Below are 18,061 nucleotides of genomic sequence, written 5' to 3'. Positions count from 1 at the left end.
TATATTCATTGATTTTAGAGAGAGAGATGGAGAGAAAGAAAGTGAGAAGGGAGAGAGAGAGAAACATTGATGTGAGAAAGAAATATTGTTTGGCTGACTCTTGTATGCACCGTGGCCTGGGATCAAACCCACAACCTAGGTATGTGCCTAGGGATTGAACCCACAGCCTTTTGGTGTGCAGGATGGTGCTCCAATCAACTGAGCTACCTGGTAAGGGAAAAACTGTTCAGTATCTTGAATTTGATGGCAAATACACAAACTTAGACAGGTTTTTATATGATAAAATCATATTAAAAAAGACCTATATATATTTTGTCTCCAAGAGACCCACCTTAGAAATAAAGATACACAGACTAAAAGTAAAGGAATATAAAAAGATATTTCATGCAAATGGAAAGGAAAAAAAGTTGGGGAGCAATACTTATATCTGACAAAATAAGACTTAAAAATCAAAGCTATCATAAGAGACAAAGAAGGACTCTACATAATGATAAAGGGAACAATCAAACAACAGGATACAACTCTAGTAAACATTTATGCACCCAACATAGGAGCACTTAAACATGTGAAGCAAATCTTGATGGACATAAAGGGAAAGATCAATAGAAATACAGTCATACTAGGGGATTTTTAACATCCCATTGACTTCAACAGCTGGATCTCCCAGACAGGAAATCAACAAGCAGACAGTGGCTTTAAATGACACACTACAGCAAATGGATTTACTTGATGTCTTCAGAGCATTTCATGCCAAAGGTGCCAAATATACATTCTTTTCAAGTGCACATGAAACATTTTCTAGGGCAGACCACATGTTAGGACACAAAACAAGTCTCAATAAATTTAAGAAGACTGAAATCATACCAAGCATCGAAATCAGTCACAAGAAGAAAACTGAAAAATACACAAAGACATGGAAGCTAGATAACATTGTTATTAAACAATTAATGGGTCAATAAGGAGATCAAGGAAGAAATCAAAAGATACCTTGAAGGAAGTGAAAATGAGAACACAACAATCCCAAATCTGTGGGACACTGGGAGAGTAATGATAAGAGGGAAAGTCATAGCATTACAGACTTATCTCAAGAAACAAGATAAAGCTCACATAAACAATCAAACTTTACCCTTAAAGGAACTCCAAAAAGAATGACAAAATCTAAAGTGAGAAGGAAGGATATAATAAAGATCAGAGCAGAAATAAATGAAATAGAGTCTAAAAAAATACAAAAGATCAAAGAATCCAAGAGCTAGTTCTTTAAAAAGATAAACAAGATTGAGAAGCCTCTAATAAGGCTCATCAAGAAAAAAAAAGAGAGGGCCCAAATAAATAAAATCAGAAATGAAAAAGGCAAAATAACAACTGACACCAAAGAAATACAAAGGACTTAAAACAACATTATAAACAATGATATGCCAATAAACTGGACAACCTGAACAAAATGGATACATTCCTAGAAACATAAAATCTTCCAAAATAAATCAGGAAGAATCAGAGAACTGAATAGATAGATCATACCTAGTGAAACTGAAGCAGTAATCAAAAAACTCCCAAGAACAAACGCCCTGGGCCTGATAGCTTCACCAGTATTTGCAAATCAATAAATGTGATATACCACATGAACAAAATGAAGGATAAAAATCACATATCATATCAACAGATGCAGAAAAAGCATCTGATTAAATCTAGCACATTGATAAAAACTCTCAGCAAAGTGGGAATAGAGGGAACATACCTAAACATAATAAAGGCCATATATGACAAACCTACTGCCAGCATCTTACTTAACAGGCAAGAAATACAAGCATTCCCATTAAGATATGGAACAAGACAGGGATGTCTGCTTTCACCTTATTCAACATGGCACTGGAATTCCTAGCCATAGCAATAAGACAAGACTAAGAAATAAAATGCATCCAAATTGGAAAGGAAGAAGTAAAACGGTCATTATTTGCAGATGACATGATACTGTACAGAGAACCTGAAAGATGTCACCAAGAAACTACTAGGACTGATAAATGAATTCAGTAAAGTAGCATGATACAAAATTAATATCCAGAAATCAGATGAATTTTTATATGCCAATAATGAACTATCAGAAAGGGAAATTAAGAAAACAATTCCATTCATAGTTGCTTCAAAAAGAATAAAATACCTAGGAATAAATTTAACCAAAGAGGTAAAAGACCTGTACTTGGAAAATTATAAGACACTGAAGAAAGAAGTTGAAGAAGATACAAATAGGTGGGAGCACATACCATGTTCATGGATAGGATGGATTAACATCATTAAAATGTCCATACTACCCAAAGCAATCTATAGATTAAAAGCAATTACTATCAAGATACCAATGACCTATTTCACAGAACTACAACAAGTATTTCAAAAATTTATATGGAACCACAAAAGGCCCCAAATAGTAACAGTAATCATGAGAAAGAACAACAACATTGGAGGAATCGTGCTAATATCAAAGTGTACTACAAGGCCATAGTAATCAAAACAGCATGGTACTGGAATAAAAACACACACATAGATCAATGCAACAGAACAGAGAGCCTGGAAAGAAACCCATGCCTTTATAGTCAATTAATATTTGACAGAGGAAGCAAGCCTATGCAATGGGCTGAAGATGGTTTATTCAATAAATGCTGTTGGGAAAATTGGACATATACATGCAGAAAAATGAAACTAGACCACCTTCTGATGCCACACACAAGAATACATTAAAAAATGGATCAAAGACTTAAATTTTAGACTCAAAACCATAAAAATCCTAGAAGAAAACAGAGGCAGTAAAATCTCGACACTGCTCATAGCAATATTTTTTTCAGATATATCTACTCAGCAAGGGAAACAAAAGAAAACAAACAAATGGGACTACATTAAACTAAAAAGTTTTTGCACAGCAAAACAAATCATCAACAAAAAAACAAGACAACCCACTGAATGGGAGAAATATTTGCTGATATATATGATAAGGGTTAATATCCAAAATTTATTAAGAATTAAAACACACCACCCAAAAAAACCCCGATCTAATTATAAAATGGGCCAAGGATCTAAATAGACCCTTCTCCAAAGAGGACATACAGATGGCCAATAAACACATGAAAAGATGCTCAACATCACTGATCACCAGAGAAATGCAAATTAAACCCACATGAGCTCTGGTTGGTGTGGCTCAGTGGACTGAGCACCAGCCTGCACACCTAAAGGTCACTGGTTCAATTCCCAGGGGCATATGCCTTGGTTGCCAGCCAGGTCCCCAGTTGGAGGTGTGTGAGAGGCAACCGATCACTGTATCTCTTGCACATTGCTGGTATCTCTCCCTCTCTTTCTCACTCCTTTTCCCTCTCTCTAAAATAAGTAAATAAAATCTTTTAAAAAAATAAATAAAACCACAATGAGATATCACCTCACACCTGTCGGAAAGGTATCATCAATAAATCAATAAACAAGTGCTGGTGAGGACATGGAGAAAGGGGAATCCTTTTGCACTGTTGGTGGGAATGCAGATTGGTGTAGCCACTGTGGAAAGTAGTATGGAGTTAGCTCAAAAAATTAAAAATTGAACTGCCTTATGACCCAGCAATTCCACTTTTGGGAATTTACCTGAAGAGACAGGATACATTAATTTGTAAGAATATCAGCACTCCTACATTCATTGTGGTGTTATTTACAATAGTCTATATTTGAAAGCAGCCCAAGTGTTCATTACTAGATTAGTGGATAAAACAACTATGGTACATTTACACAATGGAATTCTACTTGGCCGTTAAAAAAAGAAGAAAATTTTACCTTTTGTGGCAGCATGAATGGACCTGGAGAACACTACGCTAAGTGAAATAAACCAGTCAGAGAGAGACAAATACTCTATGATTTCACTTTTATGTGGAATTTAATGAATAAACTGAACTAACAAGCAAAATAGAGACAGACTTGTAGATAGAGAGAGCAGGCTGACAGCTCTGCGGGGTGGGGGGGTGAGGGGTGGAAGGATTGAGCAAAAAAGAAAAAGGACTCATGGACAGGGACAATAGTGTGGTGATTGTGGTGGGGGGAGTGAAGGTAGAAAAGGGTATAAGGGGATAAATACTAATGGAAAAAATACAATAAAAATGGTTTTAAAAAATTCTCAGACACTATGTCAATTCTTTGCCCATGTTAGCATAAAAATCATATAAATTTAATCATAACTATATATATTTAAATATAAACATGCAAAAGATTGATCAAAGTTACTATGGACAATATGTTAATAGGATTATATTAATGTTAAATTTATTGAATGTCTTGTTTGTATACTGATTATGTAGGAGAATATCTACATTTTTAGGAGATACTTGCTAAAATATTTAAGGATGAAATGTCACAACATTTGCTGTTACCTTTCACAAGGTGCAGGAGCAAAAAATATATACACACATGCATACATACTCACATATATATAAAAAGAAAGCAAATTGACAAAACATTAAAAACTGGTGGATTTACATTAAGGATATATGAGTATTAATTATACTGTTTTGGTGACTCTTCCGTAGTTTCAGAATTTTTAAAAAATATATTAATGGTAAATAACTAAAAATATATATATCAACATAACAACAATGATTATGCCTTTTGGTGGTAAAATTGTGGGTAAATTTTTTCCTTCTACCTTTTCTGTATTTTATAAAGTTTGCTTTTTAATTTTTTTAAATGCATGAGTATCTATACTTAAGTCTAAGCTTGAAAATACGCTGTGTATTAGGTGCACTTAATGTGATTCACACAATTCTCGTACCTGAAAAGGGGCACTATTTCCTTAATGTCCTTTAGTTTCCTAACTTCCTCATCTCGAGCAGGTGCACACAGTGTCCCCATCATACCAATGACAAATTCCGCCAGCTTGGAAATGTCTAGGGCCCCATTCTCCGCCTCCTGCTTTATCAGCTCCAGATCCAAAACTTCTGTAATCTGGTTTCTCAGTCTACTGTGACCAGGCAGCAAGAAAGATAAGAGAGTCTGCAAAAGAGCACAGCCAAGTTTAATCGGTTTCTTAGTCAGATATTTTTGATTATATAGAGAGGAATTTACATCTACCCAAATGAGGACTTACAAATTATTACTATAGTGCTGTACATTTTAACCTTATTCAACAAACATGTCTACAAATCATTTAGACTATCTAAATTTTCATTTAAGCTCTAGGTAGCAATCAACTGGATACAACGTGACTAAAAGTGAGAAAAGTAAAGCACAAGAATTAACATGAGCCTATGCCCCACCCACAGATGCCAATTTCCATGGATACATCTTTCCTTTGATACTACTGCTAACGGTACTGCAAAAACAGCCCGGTCTGCCACTTAGCGCCTTCTCTGTTCCACAGGCTGAATCACTTTCTGGCCACTAAAAAAGGAATGTGTCCACACCTATTAAAAATTGTATAAATCACCTGTATTTCATAAAATATTTTCTTTAAATAATTCTGTTTTTTAAAATACTAACTTTTTCTTTGTGTACAAAGGAAGGCCTCAGATAATCATAGCTTCTCTGAAATTTAAAAAAGGGCGTTAAGCCAAAAGTACTCTTAATCCACATTTTGGCAAGTAATTGAACTCGATCCTTCGATTTCTTTAGTCTTCTGGCACAGTCACACAGAGAGGCGGAATATTCCTAACACCAGAAGAGCACCACAGTTTGTTCTTCGCATTACCTCTTTGATCTCTCCAACAAGTTTTATGGCATGGTCATATGTCGGGGGGTCTTCACTGAGCTGGACACTCAAGCAATCCCAAAACGCTTTATGTACAATCTCCTTTACTCTCTTCTCCAAACTGGGGGCAAAAAAAAAAAAAGCAAAAATAAAATAGTTGAGCCTCAAATCACTTTCTTTAAAATTAAAAACAGCTTTCTTGAACTGTGATTTACATACTGTAAAATTCCCCATTTTAAGCATACTGTTCATAGATATTTAGTGAATTTATCAAGTTATGCACCCATCACCACAATCTGACTTCGAAACCCTTCCATCACTCCAATAAAACCCCTTGCGCCCAAATTGTGCACCAAGTTCCCAAGACATCATTCCCTGAGTACAAGCCATCGTGCCTGGCCACCTCGCTCCCTACCCTCGGCCCAGCTGAATACAGCACATTTCTGTAAACCCAGAAGGCACAAGCCAAGCCACTGGCCATAAGACTCCAGCTTAAAAGGGAGTACCTGCTTCGGTACAACAACTCCAGCCACTGAGCGCCCATCAAAAATCCTGCTTTGACTCGTTGGACCTACACAAGGTTAGCAACTGTCTATCCCAATTTCAGACCCACTCCTAAGACCTTGCTTTTAGGAGCTGTGATTAGAATTGAGCCCCTCTCCTTCTGGCATTATGTTTTTAAAACTGACAGAAATATGGAAGAAAAATGAATCCAGAAAGAAAAATTGTACTGAACATTCAAAATCTCATATTAAGTCTGGCAATTATGACTGTATATCATTAAAAAAAAAGACCCCTTGTGCCCAGTCGCTGCCAAGTTCTAGCCCCAGCACCAGGAAATGATTAATCTACAGTCTGCCTCTATAGATTTCCATTTTCTGGATGTTTCATGTAAATGGAATTGTACAGTATGTGGACTATGTGTCTGGATTCTTCTACTAGGCAAAATACTTTCAAGCATCTCACCCATGTAAATGTATTAGTGCCTTGATCCTTTTTATGACTAAATATATTCCATTATGTGGACATACCGTACTTTATGCATCTATTTCTCATGTTGGTGGATATTTGATTATATCTACTTTTTGGCTATTATCAAATCACGTTCAAAAACACAAACTCCATGGATTTAGGGTGAGATATTTTCAAAATAATATGGATAAAGGAAAGATTTACCAGATATTCTTAAATAAATCACATACCTTATGTTTAGTTAATGATTTATCTCAATAAGTACCTCACTAGAAAGAATAACTTTCAACAAATCTGACAGATAGCATTAATCCAATTAACAGCATCTAATAGTGTTGTATGATAAAAAGAATACTGGAAAGCTCAGAGCTGTTAATTTTTAGTTTCCTGACACCATCAAGTTTCCTAAGGTTTGTATGATTAAGTACTTTAAGATAACAATTCAGCATGTATACAGGTTGAAGGACTTTATTTTCTACAAAAAATCCTATTCCCATGTGATATATGAGACAACTGCTTAATGACATACCAAACTATAACACCTCATTAAAACAAGTAATTATACCATGAGAGCAAAACAAGTGATTCTTCATGATTAATGCAAAAAAGTACCATCTTTGCAGAACACACAAGAAGTGTCTGTAAAGTCACATTTAGAAGGCTGTCGTAGGAGAGCCTGCCAACTCAGCAGCCACTCCTCCTCCCTTCGTGAGAGAATACCCATGGCTTCCACGACACTTTCACAATGACAAGGGGCAATGTTTTTTCTTTCTTGTGACAATACACTTTAAAAGGCACACCTTACAGTCAACAGAGAGTTAGACTCGGTATGACATTTGCCAGGTGCTAGGGATACAGAGAGTAACGTGCAGTCCTTGTCTGTGCAGGGTTCACACCCTGGGAGGGAACACAAGGAGACCAACGACTGCAGCACAATGTGACAGTTACAAGGAATGAATGAAACAACATGATGAAAACACATATGAGGCAGTGAAGTCCTATGGAAAAGGGAGAAACTAACATGAAAGATTCCCACAGATTTCCATACGTTTTGTTTACATTTTGAAGGATTAGTGGTCCTTTGATCCACTTTCAAATTCTAGTGATTCTTGGTATAGGAATATTTTTTAGCAACAACATACTAAGGAGAGTTGTATTTGAATATGGTAAGATCAAGTGAAGAAAACATTTCCAGAACTGGGAAATGACAGTATTCTACTAAACAAGTATCTCAGTAACCATCTTACCTGTCTTCTGGTAATTCAACAGGTTTAATCCGGAAGTCTCCATTTACTACAATTTCATGGGCTAGAACCATGTTAGTGACTCCTTTTGCTGTCTCTAGGAGTTCTTCTACTGTCACAAAACGAGGAGGACTGGCTGTAACAAGAACCCAGTGTAAGAGACTTGCTTCCCTAGATTATAATTTCTACTGAAGTTAGAAGAAAGTGGTTTGGGTACCAGTTAATAATTTTGGTTATAGCCCTATTTATGAAAATATTCTGGCAATTTCAAGCAATAAATCTATATTATTTTTTTCTTTTAATCTAGAGTCCTAAAAGCAGAAATCACTCACAACACTCAAATCAATGTTTTCGCCCTAATGGGTGTAGCTCAAATGGTTGGGCATTGTCCCTCAAAGCGAAAGGTCACAAGTTCCACTCCCCGTCAGGGCACAAGCCTGGGTTGTGGGTCCGGTCCCAGGTCAGAGCACAAGCGAGAGGCGACTGATTGATGTTTCTCTCATACACTGATGTTTCTCTCCCTCTCTTTCTCCCTCCTCTCTCCTCTCTCTAACAATAAATAAATAAAGTCTTATTTAAATTTTTTTTCTAAGATTAGTTAATGGAAAATTATTACAATAAACTGAGACTTAGAAAAACTTTTATAGTCTACCAATTCCCCAATAAGCTGAGGGTTTATTTTCTGATCCCTTTGCCTCCTATCCATCCTAAATGACAAAAGGGAAACACCAGATTCAAGGTTTCCTGTTTTGCTTCCATGAGCAGTTGACATTCTGCTCAACCATTAACACCGTGCTACGAATGAATTTCCCCAAATTAAAACAGCAGTGAGTACTCCGGGGTGCCCAGGTGTTTATACAAAGCTAAAGCTACTACCCTGTACAGACACCAGGAAAGAATGTGAGTTCTAAAGCTGAACAATGAGGAAATCACAGGGTGTGTGCCACAAGTACTTTGAAGAATGCAGGCACACTGTATTAAAACCTTGAGATAGCTCTGATTTCTCCCTTTGCACTGCCCTGATATCCAAGTCCTGTAGATTTCACTTCTGTATCAGCTGCTGCAGTAGTCCCACAATTGGTCTCCATACCTCTCTTTCCTTTGAAAAAGTTTGAGATTTCTCTTCCAGAAAGAAAAGTCTCATACAAATCTCCCCAGGTGATCTGAGCCAAGGAACATTGGGTAATTCCTATATTTTAAACATGTTTAATAAATACATGTACTTTTGGTATATCAGTAAGGCTGTTTTTAAAATAAAGTCCATGATAAATAAAGTTCTTTAGCCTGTAACAGAATTGGGGGTAGGGAATGCTTGTGAAAACAGATTGCTGGGCTCGCCTCTGAGCATTTCTGATTTAGCAGGTCTGGCATGAGGCCAGAGATTCTGAATTTCTCACAGAAATGCAGAATCTGATGGTCACAGAAATCATACTTTGAAAAGCACTGGCCTAGAAGAGGACAATATTAATTTTAAGTCATTTGATAGGATCTGGGCTTAAACTGAGATAATGTCACTGGTTTGCACAGAGTTTAAGAGTCACAAATATCTTAGGTTAGTGAAAAGTAATTTTCCTTCCTCTTTCATTTTTTTTCTTTTGCTTATCAAAAAAAAAGGGAACTAAATCTAAGAGCTGGTCATATCCTGTCTGGCAAAAATTTTTATTTGGTCACATAAGGGGAAGTTGAAGAAAAGAAAAATTCTAAGGATTTCCAGAAAATATTAATAAAAATAATAAATAAAAATTTCCCTCATAAATATTGAAAAAATATAATATGTATCCAAAATCAAAGCCAAGACAGAAATTTAAGAAGTCCATTTCTGCCAAAGTGATCTATTGTTAAATGCAATTCAAGTCAAAATCCCAACAAGATTTTGTTAAAATCGCCAAACTGATTCTAAAAGTTATATAAAAATGCACCAGGCCTACAAAAGCCAGTATTATTTTGAGGGAAAAAAAGGAATTAAGTTGGAGGACTCACACTAACTGATTTCAATACCACTTAAATACAGTGCGTTCTTGGTACCAGGGTAAATACGCAGATCAACTGAAGAGAGCAAAAGATCCAGAAACAGACTGATACACACACGCATACATAAATGTACACGTGGTTAATAAGGCAAAATTAGCTTCTTTAAATCAAATGGTGCTGGGACAATTAGAAAGCAATATATAAGAAAGGACTCTCAGCCATATCTCACATGATAAACAAAAACTAATGCAAAATGGACCACAGACCTAAATATAAGAGCTAAAACTATAAAACTTCTAGGAGAAAACATCGGGAAAATTCCTTAGGTAGGGCACAAAAAGCTCAAAATATAAGAGGAAAAAACTGATAAACTAAACTTTACCAAAATTCAAAACTTTTGTTCTGTTACTCTATTAAGAAAATGAAATGGCATGCCACCAATAGGAGGAAATATTTGCAAATGATCTGCTAAAGGACTTACAGTGATAATATAAAAAGAAGTCTTACAGCTCAAAGATATAGTGAAACACAAATAAGAAATGGTTAGAAGACCTGAACAGACATTTCTCCAGGGCAGATACACAAATGGCCAGTAGGCTCATGAAAAGGTGCTCAACAGTGTGCAGAAAATATACACGTCAGTCTCTACCCCTTGGTTCCTGGCACAAATCTCTTATAATGTCTTAAATGCTAAGAACACTAGGAGCATCTCTTGTTCCAATGAGGTGACTCTGAGTGGGCCCCTGGATAGCCCCTGGATGAGGGCTAGTCATCAGAAAGACCAAGCATAACTGGTAGTTTGGAATTTCAGCCCCAGCCCTCATCCTCCAGAGAGGGGAGAGTGGTTGGAAATGGAGTTAATAACTGATCATAGCCTCCATAAAATGCCAATAATATGGGTTTCAGAGAGCTTCCAGTTTGGTCAACACATTCATACGGGGAGAGTGATACACCCCAACTCCAGGGGGACAGAAGCTCCTGAGCTTGGGATTCTGCCAGACCTCATGCTATGCATCTATCTCTTCATCACGTTGTTTATCTGCATCCTTCATCATATCCCTGAATAAACTGGTAAACATAAGTATCTCCCTGAGTTCTGTGAGATGCTTAAATTAACTAAATTAACTGAATCCAAGGAGTGACAGCTGGAACCTCCAACCTACAGCAGGTTGGTCAGAAGCACAGGTAATAACCTGAGCTTGCAACTGACATCTGAAGGCAGGGGGCAGTCTTGTGGGACTGAGGCCTTAACATAAGAGATCTCATGCTGTCTCCAGGTACACGGTGCCAGAATTCAATTGCACTGTAGGATACCCAGCTGGTATCACTGAGAATTGGTTGATGGGGAAATAAAACCCCACACATTAGTGATCAGAAGTTAAGTGTTCCGCATGAGTAGTAAAGGTAACACATGGGAGAAAAACACAAGAGGATGGTCTGGGTTTGTATCCACACAGGTAGAAAACTGTAGGGTTTTTCTTTTATAATTAGGAAATGCAAATTAAAACCACACTGAGATACTACTACACACCTGCTAGAATGGCCAATATTGAAGAGACTGATCATACTAAGTATTAAATAGATGCGGAGCATCTGGAACTCTCGTACACAAGCAGTGGGGATGCAAATGGTACGGTCACTTTGGAAAACAGTCTCTTGGTTTTTTATAAAGTAAACCATACACTTTGCACATGACCCAGCAACACCACTCCTAGGGCTTCACCCAAGGAAACTGAAAACATATGGTCATGTGAGGACTTGTACACAAATGTTAGTAGCAGCTTTATTCATAACAGTCAAAATCTAGAACTCTTCAAATGTCTGTCAACTGAAGAATGGATAAACAAAGCGTACTGTAGCCATACAATGCATTATTCCTCAGCAATAAAAAAATGAACAAACTACTGATATCTGCAAAGACATGGTTGAATCGTAAAAGCATTATCCCAAGTGAAAGAGTCAGATACAAAAGGCTACATACAGTATGATTCCATTTATATTATAAATTCCATTTAGATTATAAAATGGGCAAAATTACAGAGACAGAAAGCAGATCAGTGGTTGCCAAAGGATGGTGGGAGGAGGGGAAGATTCACTGATAAAGGGACAAGAAAATTTTGGGAGGTGATGGAAATGTTCTAGCAGCACAAGATTGTAATGGCAGTGAGTGACACAACTGTAAATATACTGGTCAAAACTCATTAAAATGCACACTTAAAGTCGGTAAATTTTATTATATAGAGATTATACCTCACCCTAGCCGGATGGCTCCGTTGGTTGGAGCATCTTCCCATACACCAAAAGGTTACAGGTTCAACCCTGGTCAGGACACATACTTAGGCTGCGGGTTTGATCAGGTTGGGGTGTGCACAGGAGGCAAGCAGGCAATGTTTCTCTCTTACATCAATTGATTTCTCTCTCCTCCTCTCCCTCCCTCCCTCCCTCTCTAAAGTCAATAAACATACCCTCGGGTAAGGATTTAAAAAATTATACCTCTGATTTTTGAAGTTGATTAAAAATTAGAAGGCACTCAGTAGTGATTTACTATATATACAATGACTATTAAATTTCTTCAAGCTAGTATTTTCTGTTATCATTTGTCAGAAAATGGAATTTCCACTGTGGTATATCAATATCAAGCATCAGGAGTTACTAAACTCTGAGTTCTTAATCTCTTAAAAAGAAATTCAGAGATTGTCACCAGGGCTTCCAAGGTTTGTTTTAACCTTGGTTTTGAAAAAATCTCCAGATGTCTGATCATCTCAAATTTACAAAAATAACAGAAACACACCAACTCCTCTGAGTAATAAAACTGGGGTCCACTAATGCTTGCTATATAATGCTGTAACTTTTGTCTTGGCTACTGACACAGCATCCAGACTGAGAAAGACTTAGAAACTTCAGGGCCACATGAGCCAGAGCCACAGCCACAGCCTTACTGGCAAGCACCGGAAGCTCCTGGGAGGCTGAGATAATGCTGGTGGCACGCATCATCACAGGATCAACTTTGACAAATATCACACAGGATGCTTTGGAAGGCATTACCACCTAAAGAGGAACCAGAGCTTTTGCCCAACTGTCACACTTGATAAACTGTGGACCTTGGTCAGTGAGCAGACACAGGTAAATGCTGCCAAAAACAAGACCGCAGCCACTGCTGTCATCGTTGCCATGTGATCGGGCTACTACAGAGTTCTGGGGCAGAAAACGCTCCCAAAGCAGCCTGTCAACATGAAAGACAAATTCTTCAGCAGAAGGGCTGAAGAGAAAACTAAGGGTGGCCCTGACTGTTGTGGCTCAGTTGGGTGGGCGTCCTCCTGCATATCAAAGGGTTGCTGGTTGGCTCCCTGGTCAGCGCACACACCTGAGCTGCAGGTTCAGGCCCAGTTCTGGCACCTAAGAGAGGCAGCCAATTGATGTTTCTCTCTCACATCAGTGTTTCTTTCCCTCTCTTTCTCCTTTCCTCCCTCCCTCTCTAAAAATAAATACATAAAACCTTTAAAAAAGAAAAAAGAAAATTAAGGGAGTTGGGGGAGTCCTGTGTCCAGATACCTTAAAGCCAAATGAACAAAGTTCATTAAGTGCTCATACATGTGTGTCCCCCACACCCAAAGAAGAATACTACGTTGATTAATAAATTACCTGGGTAAGGACTTTGGTAATTTTAAAAGAAGCACACCTCAAACACAAAAATGTCTGTACTTCTTCCAAATATGAAGAATTACTGATCATCTATACTTTAGAGAGATAATATCAGCACTGACATTCTTAGACTATGACATTTCCTCTTAAAACTTTCATTTTTTGGACTCACTTCAAAAAGCTTAAGTGTTCTTAATAAAAGACATGAACTGGGGCAACTGCTTGGAATCCATGCAGAAACTGCCACCCTTTCATCTCAGAGACCTGCTCCCTGCCAGGAATCTGAGGTGACTTTACCACATACATTCAGCAATCTGAATCCCCTCACCCTGTGGGAACTCAGCCCCGAGGCAAAGAACTCAGGGTGTGGTGAAGTCACTCCCATTCAGAAAACCCCCCTTTTTTTTTACCTGCACAAGCACAGTCCTGGCTGGAACCTGCCTCAAACTTTTCAAACACTCTTCTAATTAAATCCGCAATTGTACTCCACCCTCCTATTTCTTTTTTTTTTAAGTTTATTGTAGTTTTTTCCCATTACCATTTATCCCCCTTATACCCTCTCCCACCTCCATTTCTCAGAGTACTTCAGAGAAATTGGAATGTTATTGAAGCTGGAGGAAAACAGGAACATTCTGGACATTATACTAAAATTTTAATATCTCATGCAATTGAAAACCCACAAGTTGAGAAGCTGTTGCTATTCTTAAATGCTCATTATTGGCAATGAGCATTTAATCATTTTATTAGAACCTAGCTCAGGGCCACGTGCACAAGGAAGCCTAATAAAAATATCATCTGAAAATAAGACAGTATCACTTCCAACCAAAGTCACATTTGCTTACAGTGAGGTCTTTGCACTCTTTGGGCGCTAGGAGAGCCCGACTTTATTTTTTCCCGTGAAGCTTCATCAGAGCCTTCTGCAGCATCTTCAAGGCCTTGCTCAGAATCATTTGATTTTGATTTTCCTGCTTCATTTATACTGGATTTGTTCAAGTTTTCAGACATTCTCAATTAAGTTTATTCACTTTCCTAAAAAAGAAAAAAAAATGAACCTAGGAAAGAAAAAAATTGAACCAAAATGTTCTAGCTGTCAGTAGCTAGCAGTGAGACTCGAAGAAAATCAGTAATCTCTTTGGGTTTCAGCTTTCTCATCTGTAAAATAGATAGGCTTGCTAAGATCTTATCCAACTATAATAGTCTGCTTCAATGATTAAACAGATACCTGTAAAATGACACTTGTTATTTATCACATTTATGGACCTGTATCTCAGATAGCAAGCAGCAAGTCTGCATATTTTTGTCTCCCTCTTAAGTACCATGTCACGAGAACACAGGGCTTTAAATTGTTAGAAGATGACACCATAAAGTGCCTGCTTATATTTTAATTCAAAGACTGATTCAATTTTTAAATTCTTTACTTTCATTCCTGAGTGCTGGTAGGAAAACTTTGGAAATAATGCTTTTAATCAGGCTCCCAAGTGAATGTTGGGAGCCAGTGAACACAGTGAGCTGGGGCATTGGCTTCCCGATCTCATTCTGTGAATAGGACACCTGGCGATGACAGACAGAAGGTAGAATTTTATGAAGCATTTAAAAAGAATGTGTGGGGCAAATAGTTTTATTAATTCCTTGCCAGTCAGCAAAAAAAGATGGTGACTAAAGCAGGAAGTTGGAAATAACCATAATATGTGTGGTTGGGTGGGGCTTTAATTTTTTCAGTTGCCCATTAGAATAGAAATAACACGCTGGTTTGGGCCAATAAATAAAGGTCTGGAATAGTAATCTCTTATTTACTGTATAAGTTTTTGCCAAGTTGTTCCCACCCTTGGCTAGCCCCGCCCTTACCCCCTAGTTTTAGGGGTCTCTATGCTAAGGTGTTTCCAATTAAGAGAAAAGAAAGATGTAATGTTCCTGCATTTACACTACTGAAAAAATTAGTATTTGTGCTATTAGCACTTGAAGATCACAAAACACTTTAATAAACTCTAATTAGACTTTATCACACACCTGGGAGATAATCCAGGGATCCAAAACAATGTCGACTGCTTTGGGAAGGTTTGGTAGACTCTTTTCTGAACATTAGAGAAGAATCACTTGATGTAATCATATAAAATTTTAGATACCTCCATTAAATAGAATGAAATTACTGGAATTTACATTTTCAGGTCTGTATTATTAACATGAAGATTGCTTTAAAGCAGTTTCCCTTTAACTTCCGGCATCTCACTCCAGACATCCATCTCCTCTCTGTCCTAAATCCTATTTGCCTCTGGAAATGCTCCAAGATCCAAACGATAACATTACCAGCACATCCTATAAGAAAGGACGCACAAAAACACTTCTAAATTTATCCTCTTCACATGCTGGGAATGAGCTCAGAAAGGATGAAGTAATTCATTCTGTGCAGTGAAGAGGAAAGGCAGGCTTCCCAGATCTCTAATACTCAGCTAAGTAAACTAACCCATCCTTTTAATATCGGCTCAGGTCCAAGCTCCTCCCAGGACACTTCCCCATCCTCGGCAGTATTTGCACCTTTCTCTGAACTCCTGTAGGACTGGTTACTAGACATCTGGCATTCATCATTGCCCTAAATCCAATTCAAAATACCCTTATTGAATAGTAATAGAAAGAAGAAAAGGCATGGTCTAGAGGGAGAGACAGACATTTTTACACGGAAACACAGGGAAACGTAAGCCTTAATAGCATTATGAAATCACTAAGGAAATATAGCAGAGGGAGAAACTAATTCTGCCTGGAAGATGTTGGAATAGCCTTCCCAGAAAAGGGGACATTTGAGCTGGACTTTTTGAAAAGAGTAGGATTTCATCCAATTAAAAAAAAAGTCTGGAAGGGGAGAGGCGGTAAAAAGAGGGGCACTTCACTCAAAGAGCACAAGGCGAGGCCCGAAAGTGAGCAGAAAAACAAGTGGCAGGTGCTGAAGATGAAAAGATGGGTTAGGGTCAGATTGTAAAATGGCTAGTTTTTATTTAAAACAAAACAAAACAAAACTCTTCACCTAGATTTTTAACTTAAGGGCCAAGACCAACCATATTCTCCTCCACAGGCTCCACACCTATAAGAATATCCCCCAAACAGATACCCATTTGGGACGTTGACAGCTGTGTCATCTCTGTGATGTCGGTGTATTGGGGAGGGACGGGAGTTGGTCCCAGACATGCACGGGTTCCAACTCTGGCTCTCTACTAGCTGGGAACTTCAGGATCCTCATCTCTAAGATGCAGCTAACCTGCACCTCTTCAGTGGGGGGGGGGGGGCAGGGGGCGCGGGGGGAGTTTAAACGATAGAGCGTGCATAACAACACATGGCACACAACTGGTACTTATAGTTACAGGGCTACAGGATGCATTTAATTACTTACAGCGTGCTCATTCATTCAACAATCACCAACTCCTGCTACGCCTAAAAAGGGAACCGAGAGTAGGAGGATCCTCGCACTTGCCGTGAACACGTATATCTGAGCTTCACGCCGGGCCCAAGCGGGACACTAGAGACTCCGCAGCAGAAAGGGCCTTTCAGCAAAATAAAGGGGCTCCGTCCACCGACGCCGAGATCGCTTTCTCCGGCCCTCAGCGCCGCTCTCTCCCAGCGTCCAGATGCTGTCGTAAACAACTGTTTGGGCCGGGGAGGGAGTGGCCCCGCCGGGAGCCGGCGGCGGACGCGGGGCGCGCCCGGAGGACGGCCTCGGGGGGTGGGACCAAAGCCGCGCTAAACCCGCCCGCCGTACCTGCCTCTTCCTCGCCTCCACCCGACATCACCCGGGCCAGACTCGACGGGAGAAGAGGGCCGAGAACTGCCAGTGATTTCCACCTCGTGCTTCCAGCCTCCGTGCCCGCTGCCCTCACCTGCCGCGGAGTCGGCGCTCTCCGTGCTGCCGCTGGGGCGGGGAATGAGGCGGGGCAGCGCCGCGGTGGCGGCGGGGAGCGCTGCGCGGCGGGCTTGGAGGTTCGCCTTCTGCCCCGCAGAGGCCGCGTCCCTCGCCCGCAGCGGGCCGTGCCCCGGACTGGGCTCTGGTGGGTAGCGGCCGGCGGGGTCGCTCCTCAGCGGCGGGAAGGGAGGCAGTGGTTAACTAGCAGGTGCAAGCCCCATGTGGGGGAGGTGCCATGATTCCGTACGCAAAGGCGGGAGGCGGGGCTCCGATTGGGAGGCGCCATGTTTCCGTACGGAAAGGCGGGCGTTTGGTTGGAAAGGAGCGTGAGGTAGAGGCGGTGCAGCGTCTGGCAAGCGAGGGAAAAGGACAGGTCTCTTCTCCGAACCGGGTTCAAAGCCTTCCTGCCCAGGTTTTCAAATTTAAATGTTACTTCATGTGTGTAACATGTGTTATAGGTGCACATACTTTATATTCCTCTCCCCTCATTTGGGCTGTTAAAAGAAGTGATGGCCACTGCGTGGATGGCCAGGCGTTGAGGCAGGACAGTGAGAAGCTAGGAAAATTCCTTGGTAAGTGAATAAGGAAACAGCTAAACAAACTGGCCAAACCATTTACAGCCAAGTACAGGTGGAGGTCACC

The 18,061-nt window shown here is 39.5% G+C and overlaps 1 protein-coding gene across 9 annotated transcripts in view; it reads right to left on the bottom strand.

Annotated features, from left to right (window-relative positions):
- TCP11L1 (t-complex 11 like 1) overlaps positions 1-17,414 on the bottom strand; it is a 35,411-nt gene extending 17,997 nt beyond the window's left edge. For 2 of the 9 annotated variants that reach the window (XR_006784163.1, XM_045825215.1), the window contains exons 1-5: positions 16,913-17,262; positions 14,376-14,562; positions 7,924-8,056; positions 5,705-5,825; positions 4,790-5,010 (exon numbers count right to left, since the gene is read on the bottom strand). Coding sequence is in view for 8 of the 9 variants with exons in the window: in XM_045825215.1 (XP_045681171.1) it covers positions 4,790-5,010; positions 5,705-5,825; positions 7,924-8,056; positions 14,376-14,538 (638 nt within the window). In the remaining variant the exon portion in view is untranslated. The other 7 variants (XM_045825211.1, XM_045825212.1, XM_045825214.1 and 4 more) reach the window with 7 other exon arrangements.
- Between the last annotated feature and the right edge of the window lie 647 nt (positions 17,415-18,061).

The sequence above is a fragment of the Phyllostomus hastatus genome, unplaced genomic scaffold (genome assembly GCF_019186645.2).
Source record: "Phyllostomus hastatus isolate PE091 unplaced genomic scaffold, TTU_PhHast_1.1 phas_scaffold_585, whole genome shotgun sequence".
In the NCBI taxonomy this organism is placed as follows: domain Eukaryota; kingdom Metazoa; phylum Chordata; class Mammalia; order Chiroptera; family Phyllostomidae; genus Phyllostomus; species Phyllostomus hastatus.
The sequence above is the reverse complement of the archived record's forward strand: the minus strand, read 5'-3'. Positions and strand labels throughout refer to the sequence as shown.